Source organism: Portunus trituberculatus, chromosome 8 (assembly GCF_017591435.1).
Source record: "Portunus trituberculatus isolate SZX2019 chromosome 8, ASM1759143v1, whole genome shotgun sequence".
In the NCBI taxonomy this organism is placed as follows: domain Eukaryota; kingdom Metazoa; phylum Arthropoda; class Malacostraca; order Decapoda; family Portunidae; genus Portunus; species Portunus trituberculatus.
Window position 1 is genome coordinate 2,310,870 of NC_059262.1, and position 21,631 is coordinate 2,332,500.

Sequence of the window (21,631 nt, forward strand, 5' to 3'; positions counted from 1 at the left end):
ATTGAGTAGAGGAAGACGAGAAATGGCAACACAAATACAAAATAAAAGCAATAATACAAAAATGCAAAGAAAAAAAAAAAAGATACTTCGAACATAAACACAAGAACTAAACAAGCTGAGCCTCAAGTGAGCCTAACACCACCCAACACCCCTGCACACCAACACACACCAGTGACTAAGCCGTGCAAGACCCCGCCCTCAAAACCTACAGGAGAAAACACCACCAAAACGCAACGAACCACACGAAAATACTACTGTACGTCCATACCACCACACAAAGCAATAGGCTGGACACGCTTGGAAAATAAATATAAGCCATACGTAAACTTAATCTTAAAAAGAACTAAGTGATTATGTTGAGAGCCAATATACGTCGAGTGGCCGCAATATACAGCGATACGTGAAAAGCAATAGACTGGACACGCTTGGAAAATAAATATAAGCCATATGTAAACTTAACCTTAAAAAGAACTAAGTGATTATGTTGAGAGCCACTATGTCGAATGGCCACAATATACAGAGATACGTGAAAAGCAATAGACTGGACACGCTTGGAAAATAAATATAAGACATACATAAACTTAACCTAAAAACCCAACGTAGTGATAATAATGTTGAGTGCCACTATACGTCGAGTGGCCGCAATATACAGTGATACGTGAAGATGATCTGGAAATACGTTAATAGTAGTACCAGGAGTTCCCTAAAGAGCTTCCCTGGTGTATGTACAGCAACAAGGCGCAGGAATAATGTAGTGTGTATCTGCTCGATCTTAGAAAATCGTGTAATATTTTCTTGCGTTTTATTTTGTTTTAATCTAATAATTCGCTCTTATTGGTGTATTTTTAAGCTTTTTGTGCATCAAGGCATAGAATCAGTAATGTGGTTGTGTACCTTTTCGCTCTCTTGCAAACCCAGATGTAATATTTTCTTGCTTTTGATTTTCTTTTACGTTTTTCTAATGTTTTGCTCTCTTATTGGTGTTTTTCATGTTTTTTTAGTATATCAAGGCATAAGAATCAGTAATATAATTTGTGTATTTTTTGACTATCTTGCAAACACACATAATATTTTCTTGCGTTTTCTTTTCTTTTCCGTTTTTCTAATGTTTTGCTCTCTTATTGGTGTTTTTCTAAGCTTTTTGTGTGTTATCAAGGCATAGAATCAGTAATGAGGTTCATGTATCTATTCACTCTCTTGCAAACTCACATGTAATATTTTCTTGCTTTTGATTTTCTTTTATGCTTTTGTAATGTTTGGTGTTTTTTTAAGCTTTTGTGTGTTATCAAGGCATAAGAATCAGTAATTAATATGGTTTGTGTATCTGTTCGCTCTCCTGCAAAATTCACATGTAATATTTTCTTCCGTTCTTTCTTGCATTTCAATTTGTTTTGTGTCTTAACTTTTAGCTCTCTTACTGTTCTTTTTTTTTTTTTCATTATTCTTATTCATTGTCTTGCAAACTCACAATCTTTTTTTTTTTTTTTTTAGCTTTGTCTTTTTAACTCTTAGCTCTTATTTGTCTTTTTTTAATTATCTATATACATTAACAAGAGTCAGACTACACTTTACCTATCTCTTGGAAACACACATAACCTTTCCTTGCATTTTATTTTTGTTTTATGTCTCTTTAACTCTTAGCTCTCTTATTGGTGTTATTCTGATGATTTTTATGTGAACAAGATGCAGGAATCAGTAATGTGTTTTGTTGATCTGTCTGCTCTCTTAAAACTTATGCAATCTTTTCTTAGTCTTTCTTAATCTTACATCTTTTCAATTCCTTTTTGAATATACAGTATAGTGTAAGAGTCTATACTTTGTCTATCTATTCACTTCTCTTCAAACCACAATTTTTCTCGCATTTCTTCATCTTACGCCTTTTCAACTCTTCACTCTCTTGCAGTCTAACTTTCAATGGTGTCTTTTAATGAAACAAGTAAAAAGATGCAAGAGTCGATAATATACTCCGTCTATTAATTCGCATTCCCAACAACTTAACGAAACTCAAATAAAAACTCTTCCCATCACTACTTTGCTACACTCCATGCCTTAATCACGTCACACACTTCACAACATCTCTCTCTCTCACACACACATTCAGGAACATCATTGCCAGTGTCAGTGTGGAAGTGTCTCTCCACTATGCACTGCTGGGTAACTCAATAAATAACCTTTCGATAACTTGTCTGATGTTCTTTTTTTGTCCTTATCCTACTAATGCCGCTGGTTTGGGTTCATTTCTTTTTCTTTTTTTCCCAGTGTGTGCATGTTTAGCAAGGGATGTACGTGTATGTATGTTCATATTTTACCTATTTTCATCTATTTCTATGTGGTTCGGTCAAGCTTATTATGTTGTGTGTGTATATGTAAACCTTAACCACTTCAGTACCATAATGCATTGCCATATTCATTCTGCTTACTATTTGGCAATTTTACACAGCTTCAGTAAATTATACGGGGTTAAAATAGTGAAGACTCTGGCCGTTATTCTTTTAACTTCCACAGACTCTTCCTAATGTAAATAAAATTGTCAAATCATACCCAAAACTCACGGCAGAATTGAGTCCAAGTACCAAAGGGGTTAAGGGACCAATAGGTATAATGAAGTAAGTCTTATGTGTGTGTATAACCAACACAAATTAAACACACACACGTACACACTTCCCTTCACCAAACACACACACACACACACACACTACTCACCCTCTAAATACAACACCAGCAGCAGCAGCAACAAAACACATGTCTCTAAATAACAAGAATGCCTTTTTTATGTATTGTAATGTAGGTTAAGTCTCCTGCAATGCCTCCTCTACGCCCCCTACTACAGGTACTGTGGCCACGACTCTACAGGGCTAACTAGCTAATACGAACTTTGCACTCATCGGTATGTCTGCTGAGGAGTCGGCTATGTGGTCTACAGGAATAGGGTTTGTTTATGTTATTATGTACGTACAGTAACGTTTTTTTAATCTTTTTCATTCCTAAGGGTGTTTTTTCCGCCAACTATGCCTACTGTTACTGGGTACTAAAACAACAGCTACTACTACTATGGGAAATGTTACTAGTGATACTATTACCACTACAAACGTTACTGCTGCTATTACTACTACTATGCGCTCCCTTAAAACTGTAAACTTTCATGTGACTTTTTCTTTTCTTTTTACCCATGCTTAAATTAACAAGACCCTTACTACTATTACTATTACTACCACTAACACCACTACTACCACACCGCTCTACCAACCCTCCCCGTGCCTACCCGCTCCCTAAGGTACACCAAGACTCCTGAGATAAACGGCCAAAGCCAATTAGGTTAGGTTAGCTACGTCACCTTCATTTTTTGGTGTCACTGAATTCATACACTTTGAGATAAGGTATGTGTAAATATTGAGTTGTCCTTATATTTCATCTATCTTTTGTTTTGTTTTTTTACTGATGTGATATTAAGTTATAGATATACACAACTGGATTTGTCATAAGTACAATGGCGGCACTATTATGAATTTCAATTTGTATCTATGTTTTTTTTAATTTCCTGCATTTTTCTCTCTTTTAACTCATGTGATGCTGATTAAAAACTTTGTAGGTTAATTTTATCATACATACATTTAAGTTTCATTTTGCATCTATAAGTCTTTAAATTTCTCACATAACTTGTATTTTTTCTTCCTAACTCATGCTGATCCAAAAATCCACATGTTAATTCTATCACAAGGACATTGAAAGCAAGTGTACAGGTCTGAAACTACCTCTGACTCTCAATGGTCTTGTTTTATAATCCTGCAATGTGTCTCTCTCATCTCAACTCTTACAATGTTAAAACTCAAAACTATCCATCTGTTCACTGAGTTCATAATGGCCCTAAGTAACTTTAAAATTGTTCGTTTCTTTTATTCAGCAGTCTGTCTTTTTCCCATCTTAAGTCTTGCAATGCTGTCACTCAAAAGAATCCACCTGTTCATTTGTCGTCAAGTTCATGATGTGCGGCTCAAAACTGGCTTGAGATACATTTGAATCATTCTCTTTTTTAACTCCTTCAGTAGTGTGATGCATTGCTATATTCATTCTGCTTACTATTTGGTGATTTTATACAGCTTCAGATACTTATGTTGGGATTAAAATAGTGAAGACTGGCCATTAATCTTCTGACCTCCATAGACATTTCCTAATCTAAACAGTATCATCCAATCATATCCAAAACTCATGGTAAAAAATGCATCCCAGTACTGAAGTGAAGGGATTAATCGTGCAATCTGTTTCTTGTTCAACTCTTGCAGTAATGATAATAACAAAAAATACACTTGTTGATTTGCCATAAGTACACTGAATTCACAATACATCATTCAAAACTGGCTCTACGTAATTTCAAACTGTTCTCTTTTTAATCCTTTCTTAATCTGGTTCTTGTAAATTGTTCTCTTTTTAATAATTCTTTAATATGGTTCTTGTAGATTGTTCTTTTTAATCCTTTCTTAATCTGATTCTTGTCCATTTCAACTCTTGCAATTCTCAAACTCAACAATTCACTCAGTAATTAGCTAAGGTAAGTACATTTGGAGTGTAATGCGTACTTAAAAATGGCTCCACATAACCCTGAACTGCTCTCCAACTCCCCATTCCCTTTGACTCAAGCTTCACACACTCAAACCTTCACCTGGTAGAGTCTGTGTCATAAGTACATCCACCCACATCACTGCTTCATTAAGTCTCATGTCACCCTTCACATAGAAAAAAAACTTATCATGAATTTCTCCTTAATCATGAATTTCTCCTTACTCTTTGGTTAAACTTATGTACTTTTTTTCAGGTAACTGTTTTTTTAATCCTAATATCAAGACATGTGTAGTGTAAGTGCAATAATTATGATTGACAAGTATGTAACACCCATTTCATTGTTGCAATCTATCCTGTACCCAGTGTGATGCCAACCCAACCCACCAAATTGACATACACACATACACTAACTTTCTAAACATACCCGGCTATTCGGAACCCAAAGTAATACCAAGCTAACCCAATAAACTGAAATACATATGTTAACACTCTAAATATCCCCCAGCTATCCTGAACCAAAAGTGCCAATCCAACCCGATCAATTTCAGTACACTCTAAATATACATCACCCCTATTTATACCAAGCCAACGAGTTTTAATAAGTACATCAATGCAAAAATACATATCTCTATGTAATGTATCCTGATGTCTCTTGTATAATTGTAACTCTCTCTCTCTCTCTGTATCCTGAGCTCAATATTATACCAATCTAATTTATTAAGTACAGAATAAACCTTCATTGATCTCTCTTTAATCCATCCTCACTGTTCATTTTTCACATACGTCACTTCTTGTCATCATTACACATCCTTCACTTCCTACTCTTTCCCTGCCTATACATTTCAAGCCTTCTTTATTGTTATCCTCTCTATTGTATCTCTTTCTTACTCTCCTACAAACTTTTTCTTTATACATTTGAAGCCTTTAAACTCTACCCTCTCTATCATGTCTCCTTCTCACTGCTTGCTTCATTTGCCTCTTCTTACTCCTCCTACATCCTTACCTTCTTATATATATGAAGCTTTAAACTATAGACCAAATTTCCTCTATCTCTCTCTCTCTCTTTATCAAATCAAAACAGCATCTTTCCATCACTTTACCCACCCTCTCCATTATATCTGCTTCTCAATCTCTCTGCTTGATTTCCTCACCTCTGTTTTATTCCTTCTACATCTTTTCTGTAAATCTCAACCCTTACACTATCGCCTCTCAATCATGTCTCCTCCTTGCTCTCCTTGCTTGCTTCCCTCACCTCTGTTTTACTCCTCCTGCTACCACAATGCCCTAGGATGCCCTGCTCTGTGTGGCCATGAGCAAGTTTCAGTATGGACACTTTTCTGACCTGAGATTGTATGAGATGAGTTGGCCATGCTCGGGTCTGTGTGTGTTTGTGGGTGTCCATGTGTGTCTTCCTAGCTCATACACACTTATATGTTCATGATAAAATGGAATGTGTTGTCTGAGGTCCTGCAGTGACTGTCTGACTGTCTGATTGAGCGTAGTGTTTTACAAGCATCGTGGAATCATACTTTGCCGAGTCTACAAAAGTACTGAAAAGGAATGTGTGGTTATGGAAAGCAATAATGTGGTGATATAAAAACACCAATATGTAGTGAACTTCCAACAAACTTGCACCTTTTTATATATCTTTTTTTTACACTTATGTGAGAATATAATGCGTCGTAAAGCCTCAGCCAAAGTACAAACCATGAGATCAATCAACATCACGGGAACTGAAGACTCTTTCACTCGTCTCATTTACGTTTTCCCAACAGACACGACATCCCGAGAAGGTTAATCAGTCGTGGAAACAAAGCAGCAAAACAACTCAATCTACCACATCATGAACACACTGTAAAACTTCCACAATTACATCAAAGTGGGTACATTCCCCATTTCACTTCTTTATTCTTCCTCAACACATGACAGCCCAGGGAGAGGAGTTAGGTGTGAAAGCAAGACAAAACTTCTCAACTTCCCATGTCATGACAACTCTTTCAACACTTCCTAATCATGTCAAAACTTCCCAAACTTAACCAATTGTGAAAAATAAGCAACTTTTCAACTTTGAAATTATGTAAAGCATCAAAACTTATCATGTTCCCGACCACAACACCCCTGCAACACTTCCCAACATCCTAATCATGCTCAAACTTCCCAACCTTAGCCAATCATGAAAATAAAGCAACTTCTCAACTTTCCATTCACCCAAAGCCTCAAAACTTATCACTTTCCCAATCATGACACCCCTGCAACACTTACAAACATCCTAATCATGTCCAAACTTCCCAAGCTTAACCAATTGTTGGAAATAAAGCAACTTCTCAACTTTCAAATCACCCAAAACATCAAAACCTCTCAATTTCCCAACCATGACACCCCTGCAACACTTCCCAATCATGTCAAAATTTTCCAGCCTTAACCAATCAAAACAATAAAGCAACTTCAATTTTCCAATCACCCAAAAGCAGGAAAACTTCTCAATTTCTCCCCAAAAATGAAAACCCTGCAAAACTTGAGGCTTTCCCAATCACAACACCCCGCAAAACCCCTTGCCCGAATTATTACAACACTGCACCAACATGTCTACTCACCCAATCACCCACAACTGCCTTACTGGAAAACGAAAGACTGGAGATCAAAGAACGTAACCTTACACACGCACACACGCACACACCACAACCTCAGTGCTTTTTGATTATATAAGTGCTCCAGTAATGTCCTTCTCTCTTTCCCAGTAATTCCAAACCTCTCCAATTACTCTTCTGACATTAAGTACACACATGTAAAGCTGCGACCTCCATACGGTTAAGTTGACATGATTATACCAGTCTATGTATATGAACACTGGTCGTCTCCTTATAGATAAAAATGCACACACACAAACACAAACAAATATGGTCCTTTTTTCATTGCTTTAGTCTCTACTGGAATTTTATCATCATTTTCCATTTTCTTTTTTCTTCTCTCTCCTTGTTCTTTCCCTTCATTTTTTTGTATTTTCTTTTCCATTCTCCTTCCCTGTCCTTCTTCGTTCTCTCTGCTTTGTCTTATTTCTTCTACATTATGCTTCCTCCCTTCTTTATCTGCATCTTTCATCTTATTTACCTTCCATTTTTTCCACTTTTTATGATCTATTCTCTCATTTCTACCTTACACCTCATTCTGACATTGCCTTAACCCCTCCACTTACTCCTTCTCCTGTATATCTTTCTCTCCTTTTCTTCCCTCCCTCCTCAAAAAAACCTGCTAGTATTTCCATTTTTTACTCTCTACAATCTGTTCTTTCCTTTCCACCTTACACCTCATTTTGTCACTTCCCTAACCCCCTCCACTTGCTCCTTCCCCTGTACATCTCTCCCTCCCTCCCTCCTTCTCCAATAACCTGCTAGTATTATCTGGTCTGCAACAACTTGAGCAGTAATCTACATCAGCAAGTCTCATCTAATGATTCTTATGTACGTTGGTTATGATGTCGCATCCACACACTGCAATAGAGATGATCACCACATGTCTTTCTTTCTCTCTGTGTCTCTCCTTCACTGACTCATATAGGGGAACCAAAGGCCTTGAGCGATTAAACTGGGAGACTGTGCAGGGTTCAGTAATGTTGGGTTAACTTGAGCACTGCTGGGAAAGTGAATAAATAGTTGGGGTTTGTAATGTGAGGTTAATATAATGCATAGGTGAGTGACTGAGTGGCTGTGCTGGCTAGGAAAACTTAATATTGTGAAGGTTTATGTAGTATGAGGTTAATATACCTGTTTTTTTTACTTAATGATGAGTGAATGGGTGGCTGTAGTGTTGATCATTGCAAGAAAACTGTAGAAATTGTTGGGGGTCTGTGTAATGTAAGGTTAATATAATGCTTAGTTCTTTCATTAATGTATTGGCTGGAGTCTTGATCATTCCTGGGAGACTGGTGTGAGTGTGGTCTGTGATGTGGAAAGTCTATTATTATGCCTGCTTCTTACAGTATTATGAGTTGAATTGTTGTCTGGCATGCCTCAGGATTCACAGGTAGGCGTGTTTAGCAGGTGGATGGGAGTTGGAGTCAGTTCATGGAGGTGTGTGGTGGTAGTGTTCCTGTTTAAGTGCTGTCCTTTAAAATATCCGAACAGAAAAAGGCAGTGGATGTATTCTGAGCTTAGAATTATACGTAAGATTTAGTGTCCGGTGTTGACATTAAGTACTGTTGTCCATAACGCAGCAGAATACTCGAGAAGGCAGTGACAACATTGAGCTTAAAAGTAATGGAAACTTATACACATTCAAAATATCTCTGTTAAGTAACCAAGGGCTATTTCATCAGAAGTACTTCCTCACCTCCAGAAACAGTGAGGTAATGCAGCTAAAATCTCAAGTACAGCTCTGAAATTCTAGCACTACAAAGAGAGAAACACAACAGCAATCACTTCAGCAACACAAAACGCTTCCAGTGAGTTGGCGAACATCTCTGAGTGCAGTCTGTGGGAAGGAACAGCACGAACAACCTAAGAATGAGATGCAAATAGAGGTACTAATGGAACAGCGAGTGACCCAATGAGGCCAAACCAAGCTTATCCTTAGGAACAAGTCTTTATGCTGTGGTGTGGCTGCCCCTACAGTGACCCCACCACTGATACACACTCCTCTCTCATCATTCATGGCACTAGGAAGAAAAGATAAAGGGAAGAAAAGGATAAGAAAAGATTATGGTAGGAAAATTTTCTGCAACTATGGTGTTAAAAATAAAGTTAATTTTGACATAGATAAGAGTAAAGATGAATTTTTCAAAACTAGTATAAAAAAGAACTGGTTAATTTTGTCTTTTGTAAGGATTGACAATGAAAAACAGTACAGGTAAGTTTTCTGTAACTAGTGTGGAAAAAGACAATAGGTTGATTCTGTCTTGTAAGGACTGACAAAGAAAAGATAGATCAAGTTTATAAGACTAGCAAAGAAAAGAGAATAGGTTGATTTAGTCTTTTGTAAGGTATTTCTTTCCTAAGGGTAAACAGAAAGAGTCAATCTTCTGAGTAACAAAACAAGGAGAGTGAAGTGTGGTGTGTCTTGGTAATGAGTAGAAGAGACAAATCACATACCAATTAACTCATGTCTTCCAAGTTACAGGGAGAGGGAAGTGTGGTGTGCCTTGGTAATGAGTAGAGTAAGAGAACCATGTATCAGTGAGAACCCTTAACACGGGGGGAGCCACAGGGAACACACAGGGAATGCCAGTGCTTGTGGTGACCCTAGACCCTTATGACCTCTGCTAAGTCACCCTGCCGGACCCCTAGATGACATGACGGAACCCATGGTGAGGATGAGACTTTCCCTTCCTTCACCTCTGGGCACAGCTGGACACCCTGGGAAGCCTCATGAGATTGTTACGCTTGTCTGTCTATCATACGCTTCTTTACATTCTAAAGTGCTGGAGTGAGGAATGGAAGTGGGCGTGTTAATGGCTTGTACTGCTAAACGCTCAGCCATCTCACCAGGACTGTTTTAAAAGGTAGCATTTGTCTGATTTGAGTGTTACCTTCCAGGTGGTAATAGTGAGTGCCTGTTAAACCCTCACTGCGACCACAGCCACATCTCCAAGCCCTGATGACACACTGGAACCTGTCAAAACAAGTCCAGGCAAGACGCTGCAGCGTTTAGGAATACAAGCTGGTGACTACCAATGGGTCGCCTCCCAGGGTGCCGCCTCAACCTGCCAGTGCTGCCATGCCAGCACAGGGGCACTGAGAGGCAGGGGATGCAGGGGAAGCAGATGTGAGCAAGGGTGTGACCTGTGTGGCAAGGTGGGCTGCAGGGACACTGGTGATGTCCTCGGCTGCCTACATGTACCTGAACTTCTTGACGCAGTCATTGCCGAGGTCCACAATGATGACGTATCCATCCGGCGTGGCGGCGAGTCCCGAGGGACGCTTCAGCTTGGCCTCCCGCGAGTCTATGGTGAATATGAGCGTGCCCAGCGTGTAGTCAAATACCTGTATGCACGAGTGGCTGCGCTCCTGCCGGGTGGCCAGCAGCAGCCCACGCGGGTCCAGGAACAGCCCGCCGTACGTCCCCTTCGGTCCCTTGCCTGCTAGACACAGAGAGGGAGGGAAGGGAGTGAGACAGTGAGTTTGTCTTTTGGTTTTAACTTTGACTCAGAAGCAAGGAGAATTAACTTCTCTTTCAATTTCAGTTATGATTCATATATGTTCAGTTTTGTTACTCTGTGTGTGTGTGTGTGTGTGTGTGTCTTACCTTTGGTTTCAAAGATGGTGCGCACATATTGTCCTTCGGGTGAAAACACTTGTATCCTAGAGTCAGCCACCACCACCTCATTGTCTGGGCCGCAGCACAAGGCCGCCACAGAGCCCAGCTGGCCTGGCTTGGTGCCCTTGGTGCCCCAGTGCCGCACCAGCTTCCCCCCGGCCAGGAAGACAAAGATGGAGTTTGCAGCATTGTCAGCCACCAGAATCTCCCCCAGGCCATTGACGGCCAGGGCGGTGGGCTCCTGCAGGCGGTCGTGGGTGAACTGTGAGAGCAGCTGACCGGAAGACGTCACCTCTGTTACTGTCCGTTTCCTCCAGTTGACAAAGACGAGTGAGCCGGCCGGGGTGCGCGTGATGCCAGTGACGCTGCGGCCCTCCAGCGCATCCCCCACGATGTGCTGCACCTCCCGCAGTTGTGGGCTGAGCACCTTGATGCGGGAGTTGCCGGTGTCCGCCACATACAGGTAGCCCTCCTCGTCCAGACATATGCCGACAGGCTGCAGGAACTGGTCCCGGCCGGAGCCCCGCGACCCGTACACCGTCTCCGGGTTGTGTTCGTCCAGCACCTCCACAGTGAGGGGGCTCTCTTTCACCGGCCGGCCAAACAGCCGCACTGCCACGCTGTGGTTGCCGCCCTGCTCCGGCGTGAAGAACACAGAGTACGTACCATCTTGGTTGTCCTCCACCTGGCACTCCACGTTGTCGCCGGCCTCGGAGGTGACGGTGGCCTCCATGGGGTCGCCGCCCACCTGCTGTGTCTGGCCCTCATAGTCCACAGCGGTGACCAGCACCTCGCTGCGGAGGTGAGTCATGGCCTTCTTGGCCTTCATGAAGCACAGGCTGGGGAAGGTGCGGCTGGTGGCCACGCGGCCGTAGTCCTCGATGGTGGCCCGCACCTGGTCGAAAGCCTCGCCCCGCCCATTCTCAAACTTCAGGAAGGCATTTTCCCGTGGCTCCACCAGCGTGGCCAGAGAGTCAATCTTGGTGTTGAGGTGAGCAATCTTCTTGGTGATGTTGCGCACCTCCACCTGGTACTGCAGCCCCTCACACTCCTGCTGCACCTTGCGCCGCTCACCCTCAATGATGTCCAGCTGGTCCTGCACAAACACAACATACCCTTTGTCAACACCAGTGAATACCAACTGTGTGTTTCACTGTTTGTTTGATCTGCTGCAGTCTCTGACGAGACAGCCAGACGTTACCCTACGGAACGAGCTCAGAGCTCATTGTTTCTGATCTTTGAATAGGCCTGAGACCAGGCACACACCACACACCGGGACAACAAGGTCACAACTCCTCGATTTACATCCCGTACCTACTCACTGCTAGGTGAACAGGGGCTACACGTGAAAGGAGACACACCCAAATATCTCCACCCGGCCGGGGAATCGAACCCCAGTCCTCTGGCTTGTGAAGCCAGCGCTCTAACCACTGAGCTACCGGGCGTGTAAAGTGATGCTTACTTACTATCCTACATTTCATCCCTCTTCCTGTTTGCAAACTTCCTTTTTAAACTTCAGGAAACGTTATTCAGGAAACAGTAAAAATGTTTACTGGTGTGGACAGACCCTTCACCCTTCATACCCTCATCCCTCCACCACCACCACCACACACATACCTGGAGCACTTTCTTCTTCTCGTCGCGCATCTTCTTGACGTTTGCCACCACTGCCTCGCGCCGCTGCTCTATCACGTCCACAATGGCCTGGAAGGCGCGGTTCACCTCCTCAAAGGTGGCGTCAGCAGCGTGGTCCAGCTGGTGCATCTCAGTGCGGACCGCATCACTTGCCTCGTTCAGCTGTGTGGCGGACCAGATGGATTGTTTAGTGGTTAAGGTGTTTGTCTGTGTGTCTGTGTTGTTGTTTAAGTCTTTCTGTCTATATGTGTTCCTTATTGGAAGCATGTGTGTTGTTTATGGTGTGTCTGTGTGTCTGTGTTGTTTACAGAGGTGCCTTCCTGTGTTAATGTTTAAGGTGTCTTTCTATCTATCTGTGTTGCTTATCAGAGGTGTGTGTGTGTGTGTGTGTGTGTGTTGTTTATGGTGTGTGTCTGTTTGTGTGTCTATATTGTTTATAGAGATGCCTTCCTGTGTTGCTGTTAAGGTGTCTAAGGTGTCTTTCTATCATAAATGTGTGTGTTGTTTATAGAACTGAGTGTGTTTATGACGTGTGTGTCTGTGTGTCTGTGTTGCTTCAAGAGGTGCCTTCCCTTGCTGTTTAATGTGTCTTTCTGTCTATATGTGTTGGTTATCAGAAGCGTGTCAGTTGTTTGTAGAGGTGAGTGTGTTGTTTATAAAGTTGTCTGTGCCTGCTTGGCTTAGAAAAAATACTTCCCTGTGTTGTTTATAAAAATGCCCCTATTAAGAATGAAAACCTGTCTCTTTCATGACAAACCAGCCCAAAGCAGCCTTACAAACACATCACCACCCCATTCAGCTCAGCACACAGCCCCTCACAGCCCCAATAACACACTGCCACCCCATTCAGCCCAGCACACAGCCCCTCACAGCCCCAATAACACACTGCCACCCCATTCAGCCCAGCACACAGCCCCTCACAGCCCCAATAACACACTGCCACCCCATTCAGCCCAGCACACAGCCCTCACAGCCCTAATAACACACTGCCACCCCATTCAGCCCAGCACACAGCCCCCCACAGCTCTGATAACACACTGCCACCCCATTCAGCCCAGCACACAGCCCCTCACAGCCCCAATAACACACTGCCACCCCATTCAGCCCAGCACACAGCCCCTCACAGCCCCAATAACACACTGCCATCCCATTTAGCCCAGCACACAGCCCCAATAACACACCACCACCCCATTCAGCCCAGCACACAGCCCCAATAACACACCACACACCCCATTCAGCCCCCCCTTACAGCCTTACTAACACACTGCCACATCATTCAGCCCAGCACAGTTCCCCACCAGCCCCCCAAAGCCCCAATAGCCCCGTACCTTGGAGTAGCATTCATTAGCCTTGTAGCAGAGTATCTCAGACATACGCTTGATGGCTATGGAAAGCGGGATGACTGTGTGTTGGTAGCTGGCGGGGCTGCCCTGATGTGACCCGTTGCTACACTGGGTACAGAACACCAGGTCACACGACTCGCAGAACAGCAGCTCCTGGTGAGAGAGTGAGGTGTTAGAGTGGCTGGTGTTGTGGTTAGGAAGGGTTATAAGGGTTTAACTTCTTCAGCACTTTTTTACCTTGAGTTTTGTGTACGATTAGATGATTTTATTTACATTAGGAAGGGTCTATGGAGGTTGGAAGATTAATGGTCAGAGTTTTCACTATTCTAATCCCCTACATAAGTTTCTGAAGCTGTATAAAATCACCAAACAGTAAGCAGAATCAATATGGGTGGCAAGCTGGGATATGTACAGGTATAGTAGTGAGTGACCAGATAATGTGAGTGAGCAGGATGTGGAGAAGGAAAGAATCAAGATGGAGGAAATGAAAACTTGTAAGTAAACAAGAAATTAAATGATGATGACAATGAAGGCAACAAAGACATCAAAAACAATAATAGTCACCTGGCTAGCATGCACGGATTACTAGGTGACAATGGCAATGATGATGATGACAGTAAACACAATGACAGAATGTGTGAAGTACTGGGAGTGACAATAACAACAATGACAATGAGGACAGTACACAAAAATGACTGCTGGAGATATGACAACAATAAGGACAGGAATAACAGCAGCAGTAATCACCTGGCTGGCATGCATGGACAGCTGGGGGTATGACAACAACAAGGACAAGAATAACAACAGTAACAGTAAGAGGGAGGTTTCAAGACATTTGTCCCTATCCTTTGGCTAATTATATCAGCTCTTTAAGGAGACTGGCAACTGAGTGGGCCTTTTTTTTATATATTTTTGTTGCCCTTGGCCAGTCCTCTTATTACATAGAAAAGTAGAGAGAGAAAACAAGTAGTGATAACCTAGCTGGCATGCATGGACCACTGGAAATGACAACAAGGACAACAATAACAACAGCAGCAGCAGCAGCAGCAACAGTACTCACCTGGTTGGCATGTGTGGAGCACTTAGGAATGACCTCCCGGCGCTGGCGTGACATAAGATCCAGTAGCTGATTCACCAGGAAGGACGGGGGGAGGGCTGCCACTCCCCCCGATGGGATACGGATGGATTCCCGGCATATGGGGCAGCGGAAGGTCCCGTCCTCGCGTGCATGGGAGGCCACGATGCGGGAGAGGCAGTGGAGGCACACGGTATGGGAGCAGTGTAGCAGCTTTGGGGTGTGCTCTCCCCCATCGAAGGAGCCTGCCCATGTCAGAACTACAGTGACAAGTGTTGCAGTGTTGCCAGCAGCGTGGGGACAGCCGCCACACTGCTGCTGCTGTCCTGGTACGCGAACCTGCTAAACCTCACTCTATGGGACCTTAACGCTTGTTCTCTGTGCTCTTACTGGCTGTTGTTTGCACCTTTGGCTTGTTTTGCTTACTAAGGATGATGGCTAACCTTCACTTTTGTTTCTGTGTGTGTGTGTGTGTGTGTGTGTGTGTGTGTGTGTGTGTGTGTGTGTGTGTGTGTGTGTGTGTGTGTGTGTGTGTGTGTGTGTGTGTGTGTGTAGCTTCCACTTGTTGACATGACTAAAATTTCTCTCAGACATGTTTTGAAATGGCTATCTGTCATTATTATTATTGTTATTATTATTATTATAATTTTCTGTGTGTTTGTGTGTGTTATCTTTGTGACTTTGTGTGAATTGGTGAACTTCCTCTTGTGTGTTTTGAAGTGACTACCTCTCATTGTGACCTATTTTGTCTTTTTGTTTTTATTGGTTGTGTTTGTAGCTTTGAGTTGTTTGAAAAATTTGAGTATGCTTTATTTATGTTTCTAGATTTAAGTTGTTTGAAATACCTAACTGTTATTATTATTTTGTCTAACCATTATCATTATTTTGTGTTTTCATTTATGCTTAAAGATTTGAGATGTTTGGATGACACAACTCTCATTATTATCATTTTACTATTTTCTTTCTATATCTATTCCGTGTGTGTGTGTGTGTGTGTGTGTGTGTGTGTGTGTGTGTGTGTGTGTGTGTGTGTGTGTGTGTGTGTGTGTGTGTGTGTGTGTGTGTGTGTGTATGTTTGGATTAAAAATGTTGTTCTTGGTGTGTGAATGGTTAATCCTCATTATTTTGTTGTCCTTGGTGTTTTTATTAGGTGACGTTCATAGCTTTGATTTATCGAGATGAATTTACCTACTTTTTGGGGAAGGTTTTAAAATTTAATCCTCATAACTTACATTTATTTATCCTACATCATGATTTTCTCCAGGAGTGTCTTTATCAATATTATTTTCTCCTATCGATTCTATTTTTTCTCAATATTTAAATCATTTACCTAAACATTTACATTCTCTTCATCTTTTACCTTTTCTATTCTTTCTTTACCCACTCTGCTTCCCAGCCTTCCTATGCATTCATTCTATCCACTCTCAACACATCACAACCTTTCCTTCAGTATTCTCTCATTCTTAATTCTTCTATTTCTTCTTAACAAACTCTAACCTTCCCACTTTCAATGCTTTCCTTCTATTAACTCTCAAAACACTATTAACCTTTCTTCTCTTCACTTTAAATACACCATTAGCCATTTATTACTTTCTCATTCTTAGCCCTTCTACTTCTTAACAAACTAACTTATTTTATCTATTCAATCTAGTCAATCCTTTCTTTCTATTTAGTCTCAAAACACTATTAACCTTTCTATTCTTCTTCTATTCACTTTTAAACACACCATTAGCCATTTATTATTTCTCATTCTTAGCTCTTCTACTTCTTAAACTAACTTATTTTATTTATTTAATCTAGTCAATCCTCTTTTAAGTCTCAAAACACTACTAACTTTTCTTTTCTTCTATTCCTTTTAAACACACCATTAGCCATTTATTACTTTCCCATTTTTAGCTCTTCTATTTCATAACAAACTCTCTATTCACTCTAGTCAGTCCTCTCCTTTCAACAACTCTCAAAACACTACTAACTTTTCTTTTCTCCTTCTATTCACTCTAAACACACTACTAACCTTTTATCATTCTCTCATTCTTGGCTCTTCTACTTCTTAATATACTACTTCACTTCCTATGTATTATATTTATCAAACTACCTATGTATTATATTTATTCACTACCAACCTCTCATTTTTCATCCAATTCACTCAAAACATACAATTAATTCTCTTTTTACTATTTCCAATGCATCAAACTCTCTTATCTTACCTCCTTCACCTCCCTGCACACACACACACACACACACACACACAAACATGCCACACCACTACCCTGCAACCCAAACACCCATTCAGAGCTACATGTCATCCAAACACCCATTCAGAGCTACATCTCCCCACACACACACATGCTACACCATTATCTGGCAACCCAAATACCTATTCAGAGCTACATGTCAGCCAAACACAACCATCTACAAGCATACAAGCAGATTCCTACCCATACAGTACAAGCAAATGTCTGGGTAAACAATGCAAGCTGACCTATATAGATGCAAAAAATAAGTGGTCTCCCTGTGCAGATGAAGTTTCCTGAAGTTATACTAATGCTAGAGAATTGTCCTCCTAAAACATGGCTAATTTCAGGAAGATTAATGGCTTTTTATTCATTTATTCTGCAAAGAGTGAAAAGATAAGGGAAAAAATAAAGATGTGAAGATTAATTGATTGTCTCTCTCTACCATTTTTTGCCACCAGTCAGTCACCTTGGATAGCAGTGGTGGTGGTGGAGGAGGAGAGTTTCTGACACTATAATGAATGGGTGTATGTTCTAGTCTAGTGTAGATATGGAGGGCGTACAAGGTTTGTTATAGTTCCAAGCTACATTGAGGACAAGTGGGTGTGTTTGCAGTAATTGTTGTGAGCAGTCAAGTAAGTCATAATTGTATAGTGTGTTTGAGAGTCAGTGGACATGTTGGCAGTAGTGAAACCTGAGAAGAAATGAGTGGAAATTCTTAGAGACAATTCCCATGTATTACAGGTGATGTGTAAATGACTGTACAGAATAGGTTATATAAATTTCCCTATCACTCACTTTATATATGAGTGAACAGAAGTGTCAAGCATCAGTAAATCCTAATGAAAGAGTAGGGTTTTATCATTCCAAACAGTGTACAGAAAAACAAACAGCAGAAATTTAAGTTAGAGTCAGAAAGCCACACAGCACCAGCCAGGGGTAGGAGGGAGTGCTACCTCTTCCGCCGAGGAACTACCATGAGCCACGACCAAACTCACACCTTGACGCAAAGTGGAGTGCTGGTCATGGAGAATCCCGGCCCCTTCAGGAGGTGCTGGCGGCCTCTCTGACTGTGTGGAGTCTCTAAGAGGGAGGTTTGGCCGTTCGCTAAAGCCTCGCTAACACAGATACACACACCATCCCATCCCAACACAATCCACCCAAGACTTCTACAATGGATCTTAGCTTTATGAACACACACCAACCCTACCCAACCCAACCCAACCAACCCAACCCACCCAAGACTTTCACCAATGGATCTTAGATTTATGAACACACACACACCAACTCTGCCCAACCCAACCCAACCAACCCAACCCACCCAAGATTTTCACCAATGGATGTTAGATTTATGAACACACACCAACCCTGCCCAACCCAACCCAACCAACCCAACCCACCCAAGATTTTCACCAATGGATCTTAGATTTATGAACACACACACACCAACCCTGCCCAACCCAACCCAACCAACCCAAGATTTTCTACAATGGATCTTAGCTTTATAAACACACACTAACCATACCTAACCCAATCCAACCAACCCAAGACTTTCTGTTATATGATCTTAGCTTTATAAACACTCCCTGTCAAACCCAACCAACCTAAGACTTCCTATTATAAGATGTTAGCTTTACAAACACTCCCTGTCAAACCCAACCAACCCAAGACTTTCTACTATGAGGTTTACACTCTCTGACAAATGGAACCTAACCCCCTGTGCTTTCATCAACAAGATCTTAGGAATTGGTGTGAGTGAAGAGTTCTCCCAAAATGACCCTAAAGAACCTCAAAATTTTACTGTGTTTAGATGGAAAATATTCTTACTAGATGAAAGTTTAAGCTCCTGTCACATTTTTCTGTCCTCTCAACACACACACACACACACACACACACACACACACACACACACACACACACACACACTCCTGAGGCACATTAGCGAGACAGTGACTTAACACCCAACTTTCAGTCCACTGTGACCCCCTACATGCACATACACGTGGAACAGTTTAAATGAAGTAGTGTCTGTAATGAGTGTGCATACTTTTAAAGTAAGATTGGATAAATGTAGATATGGAGACAGGGCCACACGAGCATAAAGCCCAGGCCCTGTAAAACTACAACTAGGTATATACAACTAGGTAAATACACATACACAAACACACAGGGCAGCTTCAGGGGTACAGCATGACGGGGGTCTGGTAACACTGGCTGCCTTAATATTGGTGCAGGCATGAATTAACGGCATCTCACTATTTCTTTATGTGGGTGAGGAAACTACAGCACTGTTAGTCATGCTTTTCTCTCTCTCTTTACTATGTTCTATGTTCTGTGACTAAGTTGAAGAGTTAGAGAATATCAAATTGAATTATCTCTTTACTGTGCTCTTAACTGACTGTCTACATGATTCAATATATAGTCAATATAAATTCAAACACACACACACACACCACGTAGTGTAGTGGTTAGCACGCTCAACTCACAATCGAGAGGGCCGGGTTCGAGTCCTGGAAAGCGGTGAGGCAAATGGGCAAGCCTCTTAATGTGTGGCCCCTGTTCACCTAGCAGTAAATAGATACGGGATGTAACTCGAGGAGTTGTGACCTCACTTCCCAGTGTGTGGAGTATGTTGTGGTCTCAGTCCTACCTGATGATCGGTCACTACGAGCACTGAGCTCTTTCCGTAGGGGAAAGACTGGCTGGGTGACCAGCAGACGACCACAAACCACCTCCCATAAAACCAACACATAGACACACCACCTTCCCACCAAACCAACACACACCATACCACTTCCTATTAACCCAAAAGCAACATAACTCTTCACTCTGACACTACTACAACTCTGGAACTCTGGAACTCCCTACCTCCTTCTGTATTTCCATCTACATATGATCTGAGCCATTCTTTTGGCTAACTCTTCACAACTAAGTGGGCATTTTAGTATAATAATTTTGGTTACCTTTGACCAGTTATCCCCTCTAACATGAAATAAAACACTTCTCTTATACAAAACACCATAGCATGCCCTGCCAGCTGCCCTCACCTCACTACACTCAAGGGGGTCACAGCCACACATAGGCTTGAATTCTCAAACACTTCTGCTTCACCTCCACTATTTCAAAAGGCTTTATCAAAATTTACATGAGTTTTTTTTAGATGTATTTACAGTTCTAGAGGTAGAGTGACCAGATTTCAGCATTCTTAACTGGAGAAACACTCACGAAAACCCAGCTAATCATCTCTGTAGCCTTGGAAAATAGTTGTGGTGAGAGAGCAAAGCATTTCTGAATACAGGCCATACTAGCACACAGCCACACACTCATCTCTACCTCTCCATCTAAGCCAGCCTCTCACAGCACACCTCACACCTTACTGCAGTTCTCTCTACTAAGGAAGGTGCTGCCCCCAAAACAAAGCTTATCTGTGCATCTACTTAGAAGTACAGAGTGCAATACGGAAAGAAAGGAAAGGAAGATGTATAGATAAAAATAGATGGCAGTAGCAGAAATTAAGAAATATGGAAGGAAAGGAGAAAATACTGAAGATGATAAGGATGAAAATGAATGACTAACAGAAAAAGGTGAAAGTAGGTAGAAAAATAGAGAAGGAAGATATATAGATAGAAATGGATAAAATAATAGAATAAGAGTGAAATTAAGAAGGAAAGAAGGAAAGAGATTTAAGGATAGAGATGAGAGAGAGAGAGAGAGAGAGAGAGAGAGAGAGAGAGAGAGAGAGAGAGAGAGAGAGAGAGAGAGAGAGAGAGAGAATGCAAACAACTATACTAATAAACTAACAATCTACTATCACTACTACTACTACTATTACTACATTCCCAAGCCAAAATAATATATAGAACCTTAACTCTATACATACTTATATCTTAAAGAAAATGATCTTCACAGCACTACACTAACTTAAACATACTTAAAATACAGGCTAATCTCATACTCTGATGTGTGTGTGTGTGTGTGTGTGTGTGTGTGTGTGTGTGTGTGTGTGTGTGTGTGTGTGTGTGTGTGTGTGTGTGTTAAGCTGCAGTTCCATTCTTTTTAATGTATATATAAAAGGGGAACCAGCCAGAAGTAACAAAATTAATGATACAGAAAAAATAAGAGACCAAATGAGGTGCTGGTCTGACTGTATCTCTGTATCTATGTAGCATTTTCTGTGTGTGTGTGTGTGTGTGTGTGTGTGTGTGTGTGTGTGTGTGTGTGTGTGTGTGTGTGTGTGTGTGTGTGTGTGTGTGTGTGTGTGTGTGTGTGTGTGTGTGTGTGTGTGTGGCAGCAGTGCGGGGTGGATACTTACACAGACAAGTGCCGCAGGTGAGGAAAGATTCGTTGAAGTCTTCATAATTAATGGAGACCGTCTCCACCAGAGTGGACGACATTACTTCTTCTCGACCCACGCCTCGACTGTCAGGCGGAGCGGAGACAGGGTGGGGACAGACGGAGACGGGGCGAAGGCGGGGCAGGGCGAGAGGAGACACATGAGTTAACACTGCCATGGGTGTACATATGTATAATCCTTTACA

General features: G+C 41.8%; 1 protein-coding gene across 8 annotated transcripts in view; it reads right to left on the reverse strand.

Moving 5' to 3' along the window:
• Positions 1 to 959: 959 nt before the first annotated feature.
• Positions 960 to 21,631, reverse strand: part of LOC123501020 (tripartite motif-containing protein 2-like) — a 26,980-nt gene continuing 6,308 nt past the window's right edge. For 3 of the 8 annotated variants that reach the window (XM_045249567.1, XM_045249570.1, XM_045249572.1), the window contains 6 exons: positions 21,406 to 21,512; positions 14,845 to 15,119; positions 13,770 to 13,937; positions 12,424 to 12,603; positions 10,795 to 11,902; positions 960 to 10,630 (listed from right to left, as the gene is read on the reverse strand). In XM_045249567.1, the coding sequence (XP_045105502.1) occupies positions 10,380 to 10,630; positions 10,795 to 11,902; positions 12,424 to 12,603; positions 13,770 to 13,937; positions 14,845 to 15,119; positions 21,406 to 21,512 (2,089 nt within the window). In that variant the 3' untranslated portion in view covers positions 960 to 10,379. Of the gene's footprint in view, positions 10,631 to 10,794; positions 11,903 to 12,423; positions 12,604 to 13,769; positions 13,938 to 14,844; positions 17,788 to 21,405; positions 21,513 to 21,631 lie in introns of all 8 variants that reach the window. The other 5 variants (XM_045249569.1, XM_045249574.1, XM_045249573.1 and 2 more) reach the window with 4 other exon arrangements.